The sequence below is a fragment of the Stegodyphus dumicola genome, chromosome 4 (genome assembly GCF_044657685.1).
Source record: "Stegodyphus dumicola isolate Sdum_Otavi_A_Nest chromosome 4, ASM4465768v1".
Lineage (NCBI taxonomy): Eukaryota > Metazoa > Arthropoda > Arachnida > Araneae > Eresidae > Stegodyphus > Stegodyphus dumicola.
Window position 1 is genome coordinate 12,113,645 of NC_140771.1, and position 13,986 is coordinate 12,127,630.

At 33.4% G+C, this 13,986-nt stretch overlaps 1 protein-coding gene across 3 annotated transcripts in view; it reads right to left on the reverse strand.

Moving 5' to 3' along the window:
* Nucleotides 1-13,986, reverse strand: part of LOC118191485 (receptor-type tyrosine-protein phosphatase F-like) — a 103,324-nt gene that overhangs the window by 26,616 nt on the left and 62,722 nt on the right. For all 3 annotated transcript variants that reach the window (XR_015040579.1, XM_085814559.1, XM_035362289.2), the window contains exons 13-15: nucleotides 8,875-8,965; nucleotides 6,182-6,258; nucleotides 1,073-1,330 (exon numbers count right to left, since the gene is read on the reverse strand). Coding sequence is in view for 2 of the 3 variants with exons in the window: in XM_085814559.1 (XP_085670685.1) it covers nucleotides 1,073-1,330; nucleotides 6,182-6,258; nucleotides 8,875-8,965 (426 nt within the window). In the remaining variant the exon portion in view is untranslated. The remainder of the gene's footprint in view (nucleotides 1-1,072; nucleotides 1,331-6,181; nucleotides 6,259-8,874; nucleotides 8,966-13,986) is intronic.

Genomic DNA, 13,986 nt, shown 5'->3' on the forward strand with positions numbered 1-13,986 from the left:
TTTTTTTTTTTTTTTTTTTTTTTTTTTTTTTGAGGAGACGTTTGGTTACTAACTAACAAATTGTTGGGGTGATATTCTGAAGCTCAAGGGTAATTTTAGCAGTTAGCTGTTTGGTTTTTCACTAGAGCAGTTCTCTTTTCTCTTTCGCTTTCGCTCAAAGTTTCACTAGCACTACGTTTAGTAGTTTTGAATCGTACACGTTTATTTAATTTCCTTTTACAGTGTATAATTTCTAACTGTAGATATAATATTAGTTTATGTTTTCGGATTTTTAATTATTTCCCAAACGGATCGGAGAGGGCTGACCATTTCTGAAGAACTGAAAGTACTACACGAATTGCTTGTGACTCTAATACGGATCCCGGTACATGTGCAAAACATACAATATCGGGTTGTGCTTTTTCAAAGGTGGTGTCACTTTCTTCGAAAAGTACCGCCATGAAAAAAATAGACTAAAGTGTAAGCATGAAACGCAAATAATGTAAATATCATATACCCTAGTTCCTTTTTTTCCTATTCATACGCATGTAATCATCATATAACCAAAAAACAGCCTTTTAAGGGTGTGTAGAGTAGCAGAGCTCCCCGTGGCACACCCTCGGTAATGCTAAATCTGCTACGGTATTCAGAATCTAGTGTTTTTTAATTTTAGGCAAAATATCTTACTCTTTTACGCACTTCCCAGCAGTGCTCTTTTCAGCATTCTTTTCAAAGCTCTATTCAATCAGTGTTCCCGCTTCGGGCACACCCACAGAATTAAAATGATAAGTATTATCTTCACAAAATTTTATTTGGGCACTCCTCTAGGCCTAATTAGACTGCCTACTTTTTTTTTTTTTTAATTGAAATTCCATTTTTAAAAGGTAGCGTGCCGGAAAGGGGTAACATAAACGATTTTCGTTGTGTAAGACATTTCAGTTTTAATTTTATTTAAATGCATTGACTATTGAGGTAACCTGTGATTTAAAAAATATGCATCATGTTTTCATAGAAAATTCACAGCATCACATTCTGAAATGATACTGTAAACAAGATAGTAAGAAAACCAAGAGTTTACTTACGCAATACTTACGTTTTGTATTTGAAATATTCGTATGACGTATGAATCAAGTATAGACTCTGAAAGCGTGTGCACTTGAATATAGCCATAACGACCGTTTTCACCTGATGATGGCCAATACTTCTCACAGGTCCTTTTGGCTCTCTCTACACACTGGGTGAGCATTACAATGACCGATACTGACTGCTGCCAAACCATCGTCCAAAAGTCATCCAGAGTATTTGGAAGAGGACCTTGACTAGCAATATATTCGAGCATGTAAGAATCGCCCTGAAACAGTAAAAGATTTCAGTAATAATTTTGCCTAATATCATGCACATGTATTTTTTCTTAGGTAGGTAATCTCAAAGAAAAGCAAATGGATCTCGAATTTAATTTAATTTGGATTTTGCCATTGATTTCTTGTTGATATTTTGCTTCGAAAACTGACCCTGCAATTCCAGCGATATCAAAAATTTCATTTTCGATCCGATGCATTGAGAATTTAAAAACGAGAATAGCTATTTCCTGATCCATATGTAAGTATTTCAGATCGGTTATAACAATTTTTACCTTACTTTGAATGCAATAGAATCCTTTTTTTTCCTTTGAAAACATACAGATTCCCCGTGCACCATATACTTTGTACAGCACGAGGCTTACAGAAGTAAGTTAATTAAAACATTAAAAGTTACATGCATAAATAAAACGAACAAAAGCAGAGAACAGCAGTCTGGACTTCATGAAAACAGATACATTCACTGGCCAAGTCACTCCGAACATTTCCAAATAGTTCTGAAAGCATAATCTAGGGACATCAAATGTAAGGCATGAGAAAATCAAATGTTCCACATCCTGAGGCACTCTTTTTGAACATTAACATAAGTTGTTTGATCTTAAATTAAAACGAAACAGGTAACTTGCAAATTTACCGCGACCAGATAAAAACTGAGACACTTTAAAATTTATAGAGAGGAAAGACTCGGAATGCAGTGTATGGTAAATGGAAAGAACGTTTTGTTGACCTCAGCATTCCAAGATGAAATAAATTCCTCATTCCACACAGCTAAAAGCTTCTTATAATGAAAGGACTTCCAGTAGCTCTTTAGAATGCTAATGTTGATATCAATGGGTAAATTTAAGGCATCTTTAGCTAAGATATCAGCTCTTTCATTTCCATAGAAACCATGATGAGCACGCACATAAGCAAAGCGGATATCAATTCCTCTATTTCTAAGTGAACTAACAGTTACTAGAGTTTCGATAACTAATTTGTCGCAGCTGGTAATTCTGTTCAAAAGTTGAAGAGAAGAAAGAGAATCAGAACAAATAAGGTACCTTGAGGATGTTGTCCCATTAACCTTGATCCATTGAAATCCAATAAAGTCACATTATAGAACATATTTATTTATTTATTTACCTTTCATATTTTCTGCAGTATACAAAATTGTAAGTATATACAAATTAAGCTAATTAACTTTTCGAAAGTTATGAAATTTTGCACTAAAGAGGAACTTTCTCTTTCTTTCTTATTTTCAATGTGAAATAAAAATAACTCGCTTTAAATAAACCATAACTCGCTTAGTTTTCAACACTTGATGCTTTAATACGCGCGTGAATAATTTTCCTCAGAAAATCCTCCGTGAAGGTATGCTTTTTTAGGCATTAGAGAGCTTTCGGTAGTTTCCCAATAATTATCCATACTAATGTCCATTTTAAAGATACTACTTGATATGTAAAACAATGTGTTACAACGAAAATTCTGCATATCATAAACTCTTGCGAATGAACACTGCCTTTAAAAAATATTACAATTCTAAATATATCTTAATCGAATTGTTGTACTCCTCTGGCTCTAGTATAAAAAACAAATCACGCAAAGTAGATAGAACATTACTGTGTCTTTTGTGAGATGAGTATAAAAAAGATGCAAAATTTAAATTTTATGCTAGTCCATTATACAAAATTTTCTAATTGGAAATTTGTGTTTTACTTGCTTTGAGAAAGTACAAAAAATTAACGCTTTGATTGAATGAAAAGAAATAGACAAAACCTCAGTTTCACAGACTGAAAAAGAAACTGATTTATCGTTAGATAAAATTTTCAAAACTAGCATTTCTTCAAGTGAGAATTCGTTAATCTCTTTTATGGTTTCACATTTCTATAACGTAAAATATATTTTTGAGCAATATCCTTTAAAAAATTTGCTTTTGCGAAGTGCTTGTACAATTAATTTATTAACAACACGGTTTGCATATGGTGTTCAGGTTTGTTCTGAGAATTTTATTTTATCATTTTTGGATTAATCTGATATGACGGAAAATAATTCATATATGAAAATACATTTCTCATAATATTTTTTATTCCAAACTTCGTATAAAAATTTTAATTTCGGATATATTTGCTAAGGATGTGATGCGACTCAAATTGCAATCTGAAATCTTCAAATTGTATTAGTTCATATTTTCTAAATGTTTCTCTTTATTTGATTCATTCTTTGATTTAAACTGTGAGTATACAATCAATCATTTAATAGGTATTTATTCGAGTAATGTGTTTGAAGTACAATTTATAATGATACATCTACATCATAATTTTATTTCTGCAATAGTACGGTAGTCACAGTAGATAATTTATACAAATAAAAATAAAGGAAAATTAAGGATTTATGGTGCAGAATTTAGTGCGTATTCGCAAAAAATATGACTTAATATTAAGCGTATATAAATGCAGAAATTTTGACTGAATATTTGAGAACAATCATAGTTTTCCGTTAACAACGTATAGGATCTAGGCCTCACAGGAATCATTTCGTAATAGCTATCACTTTATTTATACTGAAATAGAGAACGTGAAAAAAAAAAAAAAAAAAAAAAAAAAAAAAAAAGGTATTTTATTTGGAAAATTTAGAAAAAACAACAACTTTGCCTTAACATCGGAAACCAAAATACTATGCAATAATAAGCTAAGATATACCAACACCAAACACTTAAAACACTTCAATGAAAAGAGTGGCACATAATGTAAAAAAAAAAAAAAAAAAAAAAAATAGGTATTGCTTATATGAGAGATTATGGATATTTATTTCAATCTTAATTACTATATTTCTCTAACTGGTATATATTGTTATGGGAATATAGAAGAATTGTTTGGTTTGGTTTAGCAGATTATGGCAAAGCATATCTGGTTAAGGGAAGGGATGGTCTTGTGGAGGAATTTCTAAGAGAAACAAGCTGAAATACACGCTACACATACGAAAAAACGAAAACGCCCATGCAGACAGCCCGTTCGCCTGGAATCGAATCCAGGTCGGAACTACCAGTGATCAGCGATTTTACCGCTCAGCCGCTGGTGAAGAATATTATAGAAGAATAATATAGAAGAATAATCGTTATTATTCTTCTATAATATTCTTCACTTATTCTATAATATTCATTAATAATTGTTATTATTCTTAAAGAAGATTTTTACGGTCATTCTGGCGAAAAATGTTCGTTAAGTGGATAAGAATAGTATTTCGTTTACTTCATCATTTGTTCTAAATTATATTAAACAAAGCATTTCTTTTTAAATCTGTGAAGTACATTCGCAAAGCCATATAGAAGCCATTATTATCTTCAACGGCATGTAAGATGCCATACCGACATCTCGCACGCCCTTGAAGATGATAATGACCTTGGGACTCGATTCCCAAGTCTGTTATATGCGAGTCGAATTCTCTGTCACTAGCTCCCATTAGCTCCCGTGAGCATATAAGCATTCTGTACCGCGCCACGCTCATAGAGAAAAATCCCTGCTCGTGATTGGATATGGCTTTCGATGACATCATTTCCTCTACGCTTTTTAACTTGTTGACTTTGCTTGGGCTCGAGGGTACACCTCCATACCTTTTGTTTACATTTTGATAACAGTACCCAAAAGATTATTACGTGCGTTGCATTTTTGTTCTTATGAGATTGCACTTTTTGCAACCCTGCAGTTTGGTGAATTTAATATTAAAAATGTAGTGATTTTTTTTAGAACGAAAAAGTATTATTTCTCCTTGTGCTAACTCCGTAAATGCGTATTAATATTAAGTGCAGAGATGTTTAATAAAAGAATTCTTAATTTCAAACCCTTCATATTAAAGGTGTTGTGATTATTAATTAATTATTTCATGTTCATTATATATCCATTCTATGTTGATGCAACCTACGAAAGCATGAGACAAGTCAGTTTTTGGAAATAGCAAAAACGACGTTGGGAGCTAACATTACACAAGTACACAATAAAATCACAATATTTATAATCAGTCTGAAAAAGTAAAATTTATTTTTGAAGTTAGACTAATATACATTTGGAACACTGATATGTATTTTAAATTGAGTAATATTGCTGTATGAATATTGCCCATTTTTTAATGTGTAACATCTTTTATACCTTTGCATAAAAATAGTGTTTGTCAGAGAAAAAGGGAGTTTCTTTTCTTATACGCTTGTATTAAATTCAGCGACAGTACTGAATGCCCTCTTTTCATTTAAAATAACAAATATATTAGAATGACATGGAAATAACAAAATATTTACAAAGGAAAATATTTTCTGCAATGTGAAAGAAATAGAATGCAACAAAAGTGCAATAATAATAATATACTTACCAGCACACAACGCTTTTACAGTTGGATCGAAATCTTCTTGGTTTGGTTTTAAGCTATTTATATAATATAGGCACGTAAGATTGCTTTTGATATTAACATCGTCTTTTTTTTTAATTAAGATTTTATGATTTTATTATTGCATGAAACTGGAAGCCATCTGTAGAACGCTGTAGCTAAATTAAGCTAAATTATTTCGTTTCAAAGAAAACAAACGATAATTTTCACATATCCGTGTCACTCATGCGAGTCATTCAATGAAAACAAAACCATAAGAACCCCGTCTAAACGTCATTACGCCAAGAGAAAATGATGTCATCTGAAAATATGTGCAATCATATGTAAGAATTTTTCCCTATGCGCGTGGCGCGGTACAGAATGCTTATATGCCTCCAGTGAGCTAGGTTCAAGAATTCTGACTCTCAAATTTGTGAACGTTGAGTGGCTCTCGAGATCTCTTACAAATTAGAAAGATAATTCACTAATAGATGAATAAGAAATGTACTTACTGGTATATAACTAGCATTGATAAAATCTGATCTTGTTTCATCTCCTAAAGATAAGAGTTTCACTCTGGAATGATCAACTAAAAGGAAAAAACAATATTTAATTCTAGGTACAGAGAGAAAGTTACATTTTTAACCAAACTTTGAAAATAATGGGCAGGATTATAATATAACATTCATTTAATACATATGTATGCAATAAGGCACTTGTTTCACAATGCCATTCGACCAAAAGATCTATAGAGTTCCTCACTTTGTAAATTCTAAGTTACTGTTGGAAGGGAAGAATCTTAAGAACTGATAAGCGAATAATCGCTTGAGTTCGTATCACAGGAATAAACATGATGGAAGGGTAAGCTAACCCTTTATTAGTCCAACTAAAGTTTAACAAAACTCCGTCTTGGAGTGTACAATAAAGCCGACACCTCGGCTTGAACTTAAGAGACTAAGAATAATACTAAACTAATCTTAACTAAAGAGATATAGCCGAAGCTATCAAGATTCTCACAGAGTTGGCACCTTAACGTTAATAGACTGCGAAGCTATCAAGGGCCTAAAGTACGGCCGAGCGTAATAATAGCTTACGAGAGTAGCTTAAAAAAGGCTGACGCGTGCAGCCAGAATACGTGATATCTCTCTCATTAAGACCGAAGAACTTCGCGGTTAAATACCGCTCTTCCTCATTATGTATTCAGACGTGATTCTAAAACTACGTTCTGGCCGGGAGTGGTAAGTTGAAGTTAAGAATCGATAGAAAAGGAACTTTAACTCAAAATTTAACTGTTAATAAAATTAACATAATCCTTACAGATCTTCGTACGTGAACTTTTGTGAAGTTAATGATAGGACTGAATCAACAATTGACATGATTTTTATGATTATATTCCTTTTTAAAAATAATATTACAATGGGTTGTATACTTTATTACACGAATAATGTTTTTGGTGCCAGATATGCATATGTAAGTAATTTTCCTGAAAACAACTCATGTGTTCTTAATTTTTGATACAAATGACATAGTGAAAGAAAACAAGATAATCACACCGAAGATTTCAAATGACATCCTCTTCCTACATCCTAACAAAGAAGCTTCCATTTTAGGCCAAGCTGTCTGCAATAAACTGATAGAATGCATTTGGGGAAATTGCACCTGCTGCTGCATACCTTAGGGGCAGGGAAGAAAACCACACTGCAATTTCGAACATTTCGGGGGTTGTGGTCATTTGAATGAAAAGCTGTCTTGGGCGTTTTGGCTTTCAAAGGGTTAAATAAAAAATTAGCAGCTCAAGTATATATTCTTAATGGTCATTTATTTGATAACAGATTTATGTAAGAAATCTAATAAAAAATTCGAAATCTTGGCGTTTTGAAAAACCAACTTATGTGAAGAATAATCAATTACCTCTTCAACTTTTTGATATATTACTGTGTTAAAGAACTAAATTAACACTGTTGCAAAACAAAAATTTAAGTACTTAAAAATATATAGAACAATCTCACGTGCCAAGTTTGTTTCAAAAACGTTCTCTGCAGAGAAAGTTTTTTACATTCTTATTAAATTGCAGCTTTTCATAGATATACACCTTGCACAAAAGAAATGAGACAGTTCTATATCCTGTTCTACTGGGCCGATTAACCGAAATTTAACTAGCATTTTTCATGTGTTTGAAAGTGTGACTTAGGATATATGTTAGATTTATATATGGCATTGTTCTAACATAGGTATTTTGGCACAAAACCGTACTTTTCTGAAATGGGACGCAGACGATTTTCCATAATTCGATTCTACGACATAAATTATGCTCAAATATTAAATTTTGTGAAATCTCGTGACAAACTTAGAAAGAAATTTAATAATTTATCTTGACGTACTTTTTTCAGTTTGCGCGAAGAGCAAGTGACGGAATTCTTAAGTTATTGTAACTTATTTTCCTTTCCCTTTCATTATACACGAACGGAAAAAAAGTGCATCGTTCAATCTTTCAAATATTTTTAAGAAGTGCGTAAAGTACATTTGAGTTATTTTTGCTTATAACAAATATGCCAAATTTCAAAACGCTAAAAAATATAAATTCTAGTATATCCTTGGAAATTTTGAATAAGGAATAAGGAATAATGTTTCGTGGCAACAATTTAAAAAGTGATTCAGACATTTAAAGTAACACGCCGCCAAATCCCGTTTCGACAGTTACAGCTATTCGTGCTAATATCCTTTTGGGCCCCAAATAATGTTTCATAATAGGACTACATAATGAAAAAATTTCGCATTTCTATATTTCATAGTTATTTCGAGCAGAAGGTCTGCAGTCATGGAAAGACTTTATACTCACTGTTATTTTAATCTTAAAATGTGCTTGAACTGAATTTGAATAGGTGTTTTAGACTACTGCGAAATAAGCAACTAAATTAAGGAGAAAAAATCCCACCAATATTTTTTTTAAGAAATATAAATTTTGAGAGGTTTTTTATAACTGAATACATGCTCTTTTCACATGCAGAAAGCTCTCAAAATCTGTAAATCGTAACTAACGTAATGACAATATTAATTAAAAATATTACAAATATTCTGCAGTTACACACAGAAGCATAATTAAGACCTTAGGTTTTAGCGGATAGGATGCAATTAGATCCTTAAAAGCTCTAAAGCTTTTAAGGGAACATATTAAATAAATAAATTGGTTTATTATGACACGTACAAGGCAAGATTTTTACCCATCGATTCTTTGTCAGATTTTCATTCATTTTAGCAGCTGTGCAAGGTAGTTGAGGATTATTCTTATTCAGTTTCTGTAAAAAATAATACTAATATTAATACAAATTAAAACTCGTATACTGCAGTTATTAAATAATGCGTAATAAATCATTAGAATAAAAATATAATTCAAGGCACGAAATTTTATTTGAGGAATGTTAAAAGCAAATTTTCATTTTCTCTTAAAAATTCAACATTATTTTCTAAACGAATGTTATATCGCAATTTCAATTTTGAATTTAAAAATGTGTATTATATATATACTTTTTTTATATATTTTTATTATATATATATTTAAATATACTTTTTGGGTGGAAAGAATGTATATACATATACATTCTGTCCACCAAAAAAGTATATGCACGCAGAAGAATTCGAGCCACAATCACGAAACTCGACAGAAATGTAGTCTGGTAAGAGATTATTAAAATTTAGACGCCATTGAGACAAGGCTAAGCAAGCTACGCTCATATCAGATGCGCGAGTGAGTTTAAAGCACGATTGCTCGTGCCGTAGGGCTATTCAAATGAATCTGTCGACCTGGATCGATGGCATTGCGACTAGAGATGACTCTGAGATGCAACCGCCGGGCAGTACGAACAGTTGCCGGACTTTGAGAAGGGGTGTATAGTAGGTTTCAGAGAAGCAGGTTGGTGAAACAGGCGTATCGGCTGCCACCTTGGTTGGAGTGATATGGTAATTACTCGGTGTTGGCGACAATGGATTGCAGAGGGATAGTCTACCGTCCCTGAGTGTCAAGGCGTCCCAGAAACACAAATGAGCGCGAGGATCCCGCAATCACAAGAGTGGCTACATCCGCACCAACAATGTCGTTAGCATCGATTCGACGCCATTTACCACCTTCCAAGCATCCAGTGGTATGAAGGGAAAATTCGGAGACGACTGCCCGACTTTGGCTGGTATGTTCTGCCGACGTGCATTAAGCTGCCTACCACTGACCTCACACCATAGCCAGTCTCGATTGGATTTTTGCCGAATTTGGGAAGAGAATGCAGTAAATTAATTTTTTATATTGTATAGAGCTTCTGGAGTGATGGACTAATCAAGTGGGATTCACACTTGATGAGATAATGTCGTATTGGAACACTAAAATTATTTTGGGATCAATATGTCGGTATTTGTACTGACCAAGAAGTATCCACGATGGGATGAATCAAAGAATTTTTCATTTTAGCGAAAACCGTCCAAATATAATATTTATCATTGCTGCTTTTTGCATCGAGAAGCACTTATTTCGAAGACAATGCCTAAAAACTGAACGAAGTATTGGATCAGGTAGTTTCCACGGTTAATTTTACTAAAATTAGAAAAGATGAATTATGAAAGATTATCATTATGAAAAGACGAATGTTCAGAGAACTTCCATCATCTATGGAAGCTGGCTACGAATGTTTAATTCTTCATACAGAAGTGAGGTATCTGACTTGCGTTTTAAATTTCAAACACTTGGTAAATATCTAAAAAGGATAACTGGATTAATGACTTGGAGTATTTGGCTGAAAGATTTGCTTACTTTAATATTGTCAATATGAATGTGTAAGTAATTAACGATGAACGTCTTTAATCGACAGACGAATTTTGTGCCAAGAAAAAAAAAACTTTTGCTGTGGATGAGACATGTCAGAGAAAAGGAAGCGAAATGTTTCTTTCTGGGCAATATACAAACTACGACTTCTTCAATTTACTCTGAACGCATTGAAAAAACTCACGTCGCTTTCTTCAAAGAGTGAATTAAAATTAAAGTTAATTGAAAATGTTCCTGAAAAAAAGTTTCTGTTAAGGATGAATACCTGGTTCCAGTGTAGAGGGGTAAAAAACTTCACTGAACACATTGTTATTGTTTCCTACGTTATATTTTTGCGATTTTAAGTGACGGTTAATATTAAAACAAAGGAATGCGAGAGGCTTGGAAATTTAGAAAAGAAGATGAGAATTGCTTTACAGTTGATTCTTCCAAATACTGGGGAAGTTTGGAGAAATTACCAAGTTTATGTACCTCATTAATTTTGAGATTGTTTTTAAATATTGTAATTTTTTAATAAATATGTTTGCATCAATCAATACAGATATTTAATCTTTTATAAAATTAACACTTTGAAGACGGGTGACCCCATGCACACACTGCTCCAAAACGCGATTCCTTTCCCTTCCTCTCTTCTAGTAAGAGTAATTTTTGAGAGCATTTCCAACCCCCCCCTTCACTGCGCTCTTTATTTCAAAAAGTTTGGACAACCCTGCTTTTATGTTTCACTATTGACAGATTTCTGCTCGAAAAGTATCTTTCAGGGTTCCTGGGCCATGGGTCTACATACCAAGGGGAGAACCAAGAGTCTACATACTCCATTGTCTCATCATGACTATCTACTCTGTTTTTCTCTTTTCCTTCTCTTTACGACGTTCTTATGGTTCATTTTGATTCATCGTTACAATAATGGCTTGGTCTAATAAATTCCACAGCCTTCATTGTTCCTATCCTTCTTCATTTCCATTTACGTATTTCATTTATTATATTTTCAGGAATTACGTTTTCACTAACCATTAACTAGCATTCAGTTTTTTACTTCATTCTAAGCCTTAGCAAGTGTCTTCCAAAACACCAACAATTCTTTTGTATTTTTTAAGTAAAGATTTGAGAAATATTTTAGGGGCCATTGTCCCGGTAATCAGAGATTTAGTGTACACATTAAAATTTAAATGCATCCCATTTAATTTAAAGTTTTATATGCAAATATATTTTTACGGTTCTTCCTTATATGTATTTGTGTGTTGTTGTGTTGTGGCTTGTCTCACTGACAGCAACATCAGAACAAGGCCACGAAATTCGTCTGGCAAGGAACGCAAGATTGCGCCGGTCGTTGTCAAGATCCTTAAGCACCATACAGGTCACACTACGACTTCCCTCAGTTCCGTCCCCAATTTTGATGTAGAGCGTCCTGAGGGGACGGGTCTGAGGATTTCCCAACCCGCTTCTCCTACCAACAATTTCCCGAGATGACTTCCTGCTTGCCATATATTTAGGCTGTCCCCATGCCGAAAGGCACTATACATTTACAAACATCCATGCTTTCTCCAGACTTGGAACCCAGGACATTCGGTACAGCAGTAGGCTCGCCTATCCCCATACAATCTGGGCGGTCGATATAATATTTAATCTGTATTATCAACTACATTTAAAATATCTGATATAGTAGTGATATATTTTATATAGTACTGTATTACTTTCATTTTAGCTTTAGAGATATTTTTTTAAAAAACTGTTGGAAATCCACACTTATTTGAATCTACGAAATGGTGATATTGTATGGAATTGGTGGTGAAGAGTAGCTTGATAATAAATTCACAACCGTTTTTACTCGTCAGAATAAAAAGGAAGAAAGGAAGGAATAATTTTCGTCCTCGAATGCAACAGATTTCACAAGATAATTTCTTTTCAGACTTATTCACAATTTATTATCTCTAAATTATTATATGCGAAAACTGAATATTAGTTCACAAGAAAAAACTAGCTTTCGTGCTAATTTTACCTAATATAATCCCCAAAAAAATTTTCTAAAATATAAATTAATTTTTATTTGGCAAATTAGCTGTTACCCGGCATGCGTTGCATGTTTCTTAAAAGAAAGAGTTTGTGTTTTGTTCTCTTTATTGAAGTGTTTTTGGATACACAGAATTTTTTGTTTCTCCATATGAAATAATCCTCACGTTTGTACACGAATAAATCGGAAGGTTTTCCGACGCGTGAGCAGGCCACATACAGCTGCCCATGTGAAAAGCATGGATTTTCTTAATTTAGTCCACAAACTTGTAGCGATTGTCACTGTACTTTGTTGATGGTCCCTGCAAGTGCGAGTTGTACCGGAAGCTGCAAATGTTAAAATTTGACTGACATATTTGTCGGAATCTTTGGGATACATGCTGTTACCCGTTACACGTTGCAAGGCTACTTAAAGGAAAGAAAGTGTTTGCTTTAATGTACGTTGAAATGCTTTTGGATACACAATATTTTTTGTTTTTCCCTCTGGTGCGGTCAATTGCACTTTTTCACCCGTGCAGCACATTCCTGGTGTTTTATTCTTAAATTTGACGTCTCTGCAATATATGCATACTTTATCCATCCTTCTAACGACCATACTTGAATGAAGACTGTAAACATAATCAGCATCATAATAGAATGCATCAAGATTTAAATTAGCATGCAGTATTCGTCGAACAGCCTTCTTGAGCAGTGCGTACTCGAAAGTTTTCCAGTCTTACTTCCCGTTGCTCGTCTGTTTCAGATGAATGAGCTTGAGCAGGGCGTACTTGAATGTTTCCCAATCTTGTTGCCCGTTGCTCGTTTGTTTCTGAAGCTTCTCTTTTTCTTTCGTGCGTGATCGAACAATTGGTTTTCGTTTGGTGGCATAATTGATTTCGTAGCGCAAGCAATGCTTAATGACGGCTATTACAAATTCACTTTTAAGCTTAAGCACAGAAAATGTTTCAGGCATTAACAATGCGTGTCATTGAAAATGACACGCATGTTAATGCCTGAAAAAGATAAATATTATACACTTTGCTGGACGGTAACACATTTTAAAATATTTTAATTTGCTCAGTGGCAGAACATTTCTGTTAAAAAGCCGAGTTTGTTTATTAAGTTAGAGACAAATTAATATAACTAGAGTTTCCCAAGTGGCAAAACCCAATTATATTAATTGGAACATGTAGTTTATTCCATGTCGCCGAGTTACTTGATTAAATTTGTAACGTGTATATATCTTACGCTTTGCAGAGTGGTAACACAAATCTTTTAAAACACTGAAGTTTTAAGCAAAAGTTCGTTAAATTAGCATATAATATACGTATATAAAAAGTACGAACCCCATGGGCTGGTTTTTGAGAAATCTTATGTAGACAGTGTCTTGTTTTGAAGTGTCTTATGCGTCTTGTTTTGAAGGTCGAGTGTGACAAGTTTTGTAAAGATCGGAATTAAACTTTAGATTTATTTAAAAGACAAAATAGCAAAAACACAAACATTCATTTATATATATAGATA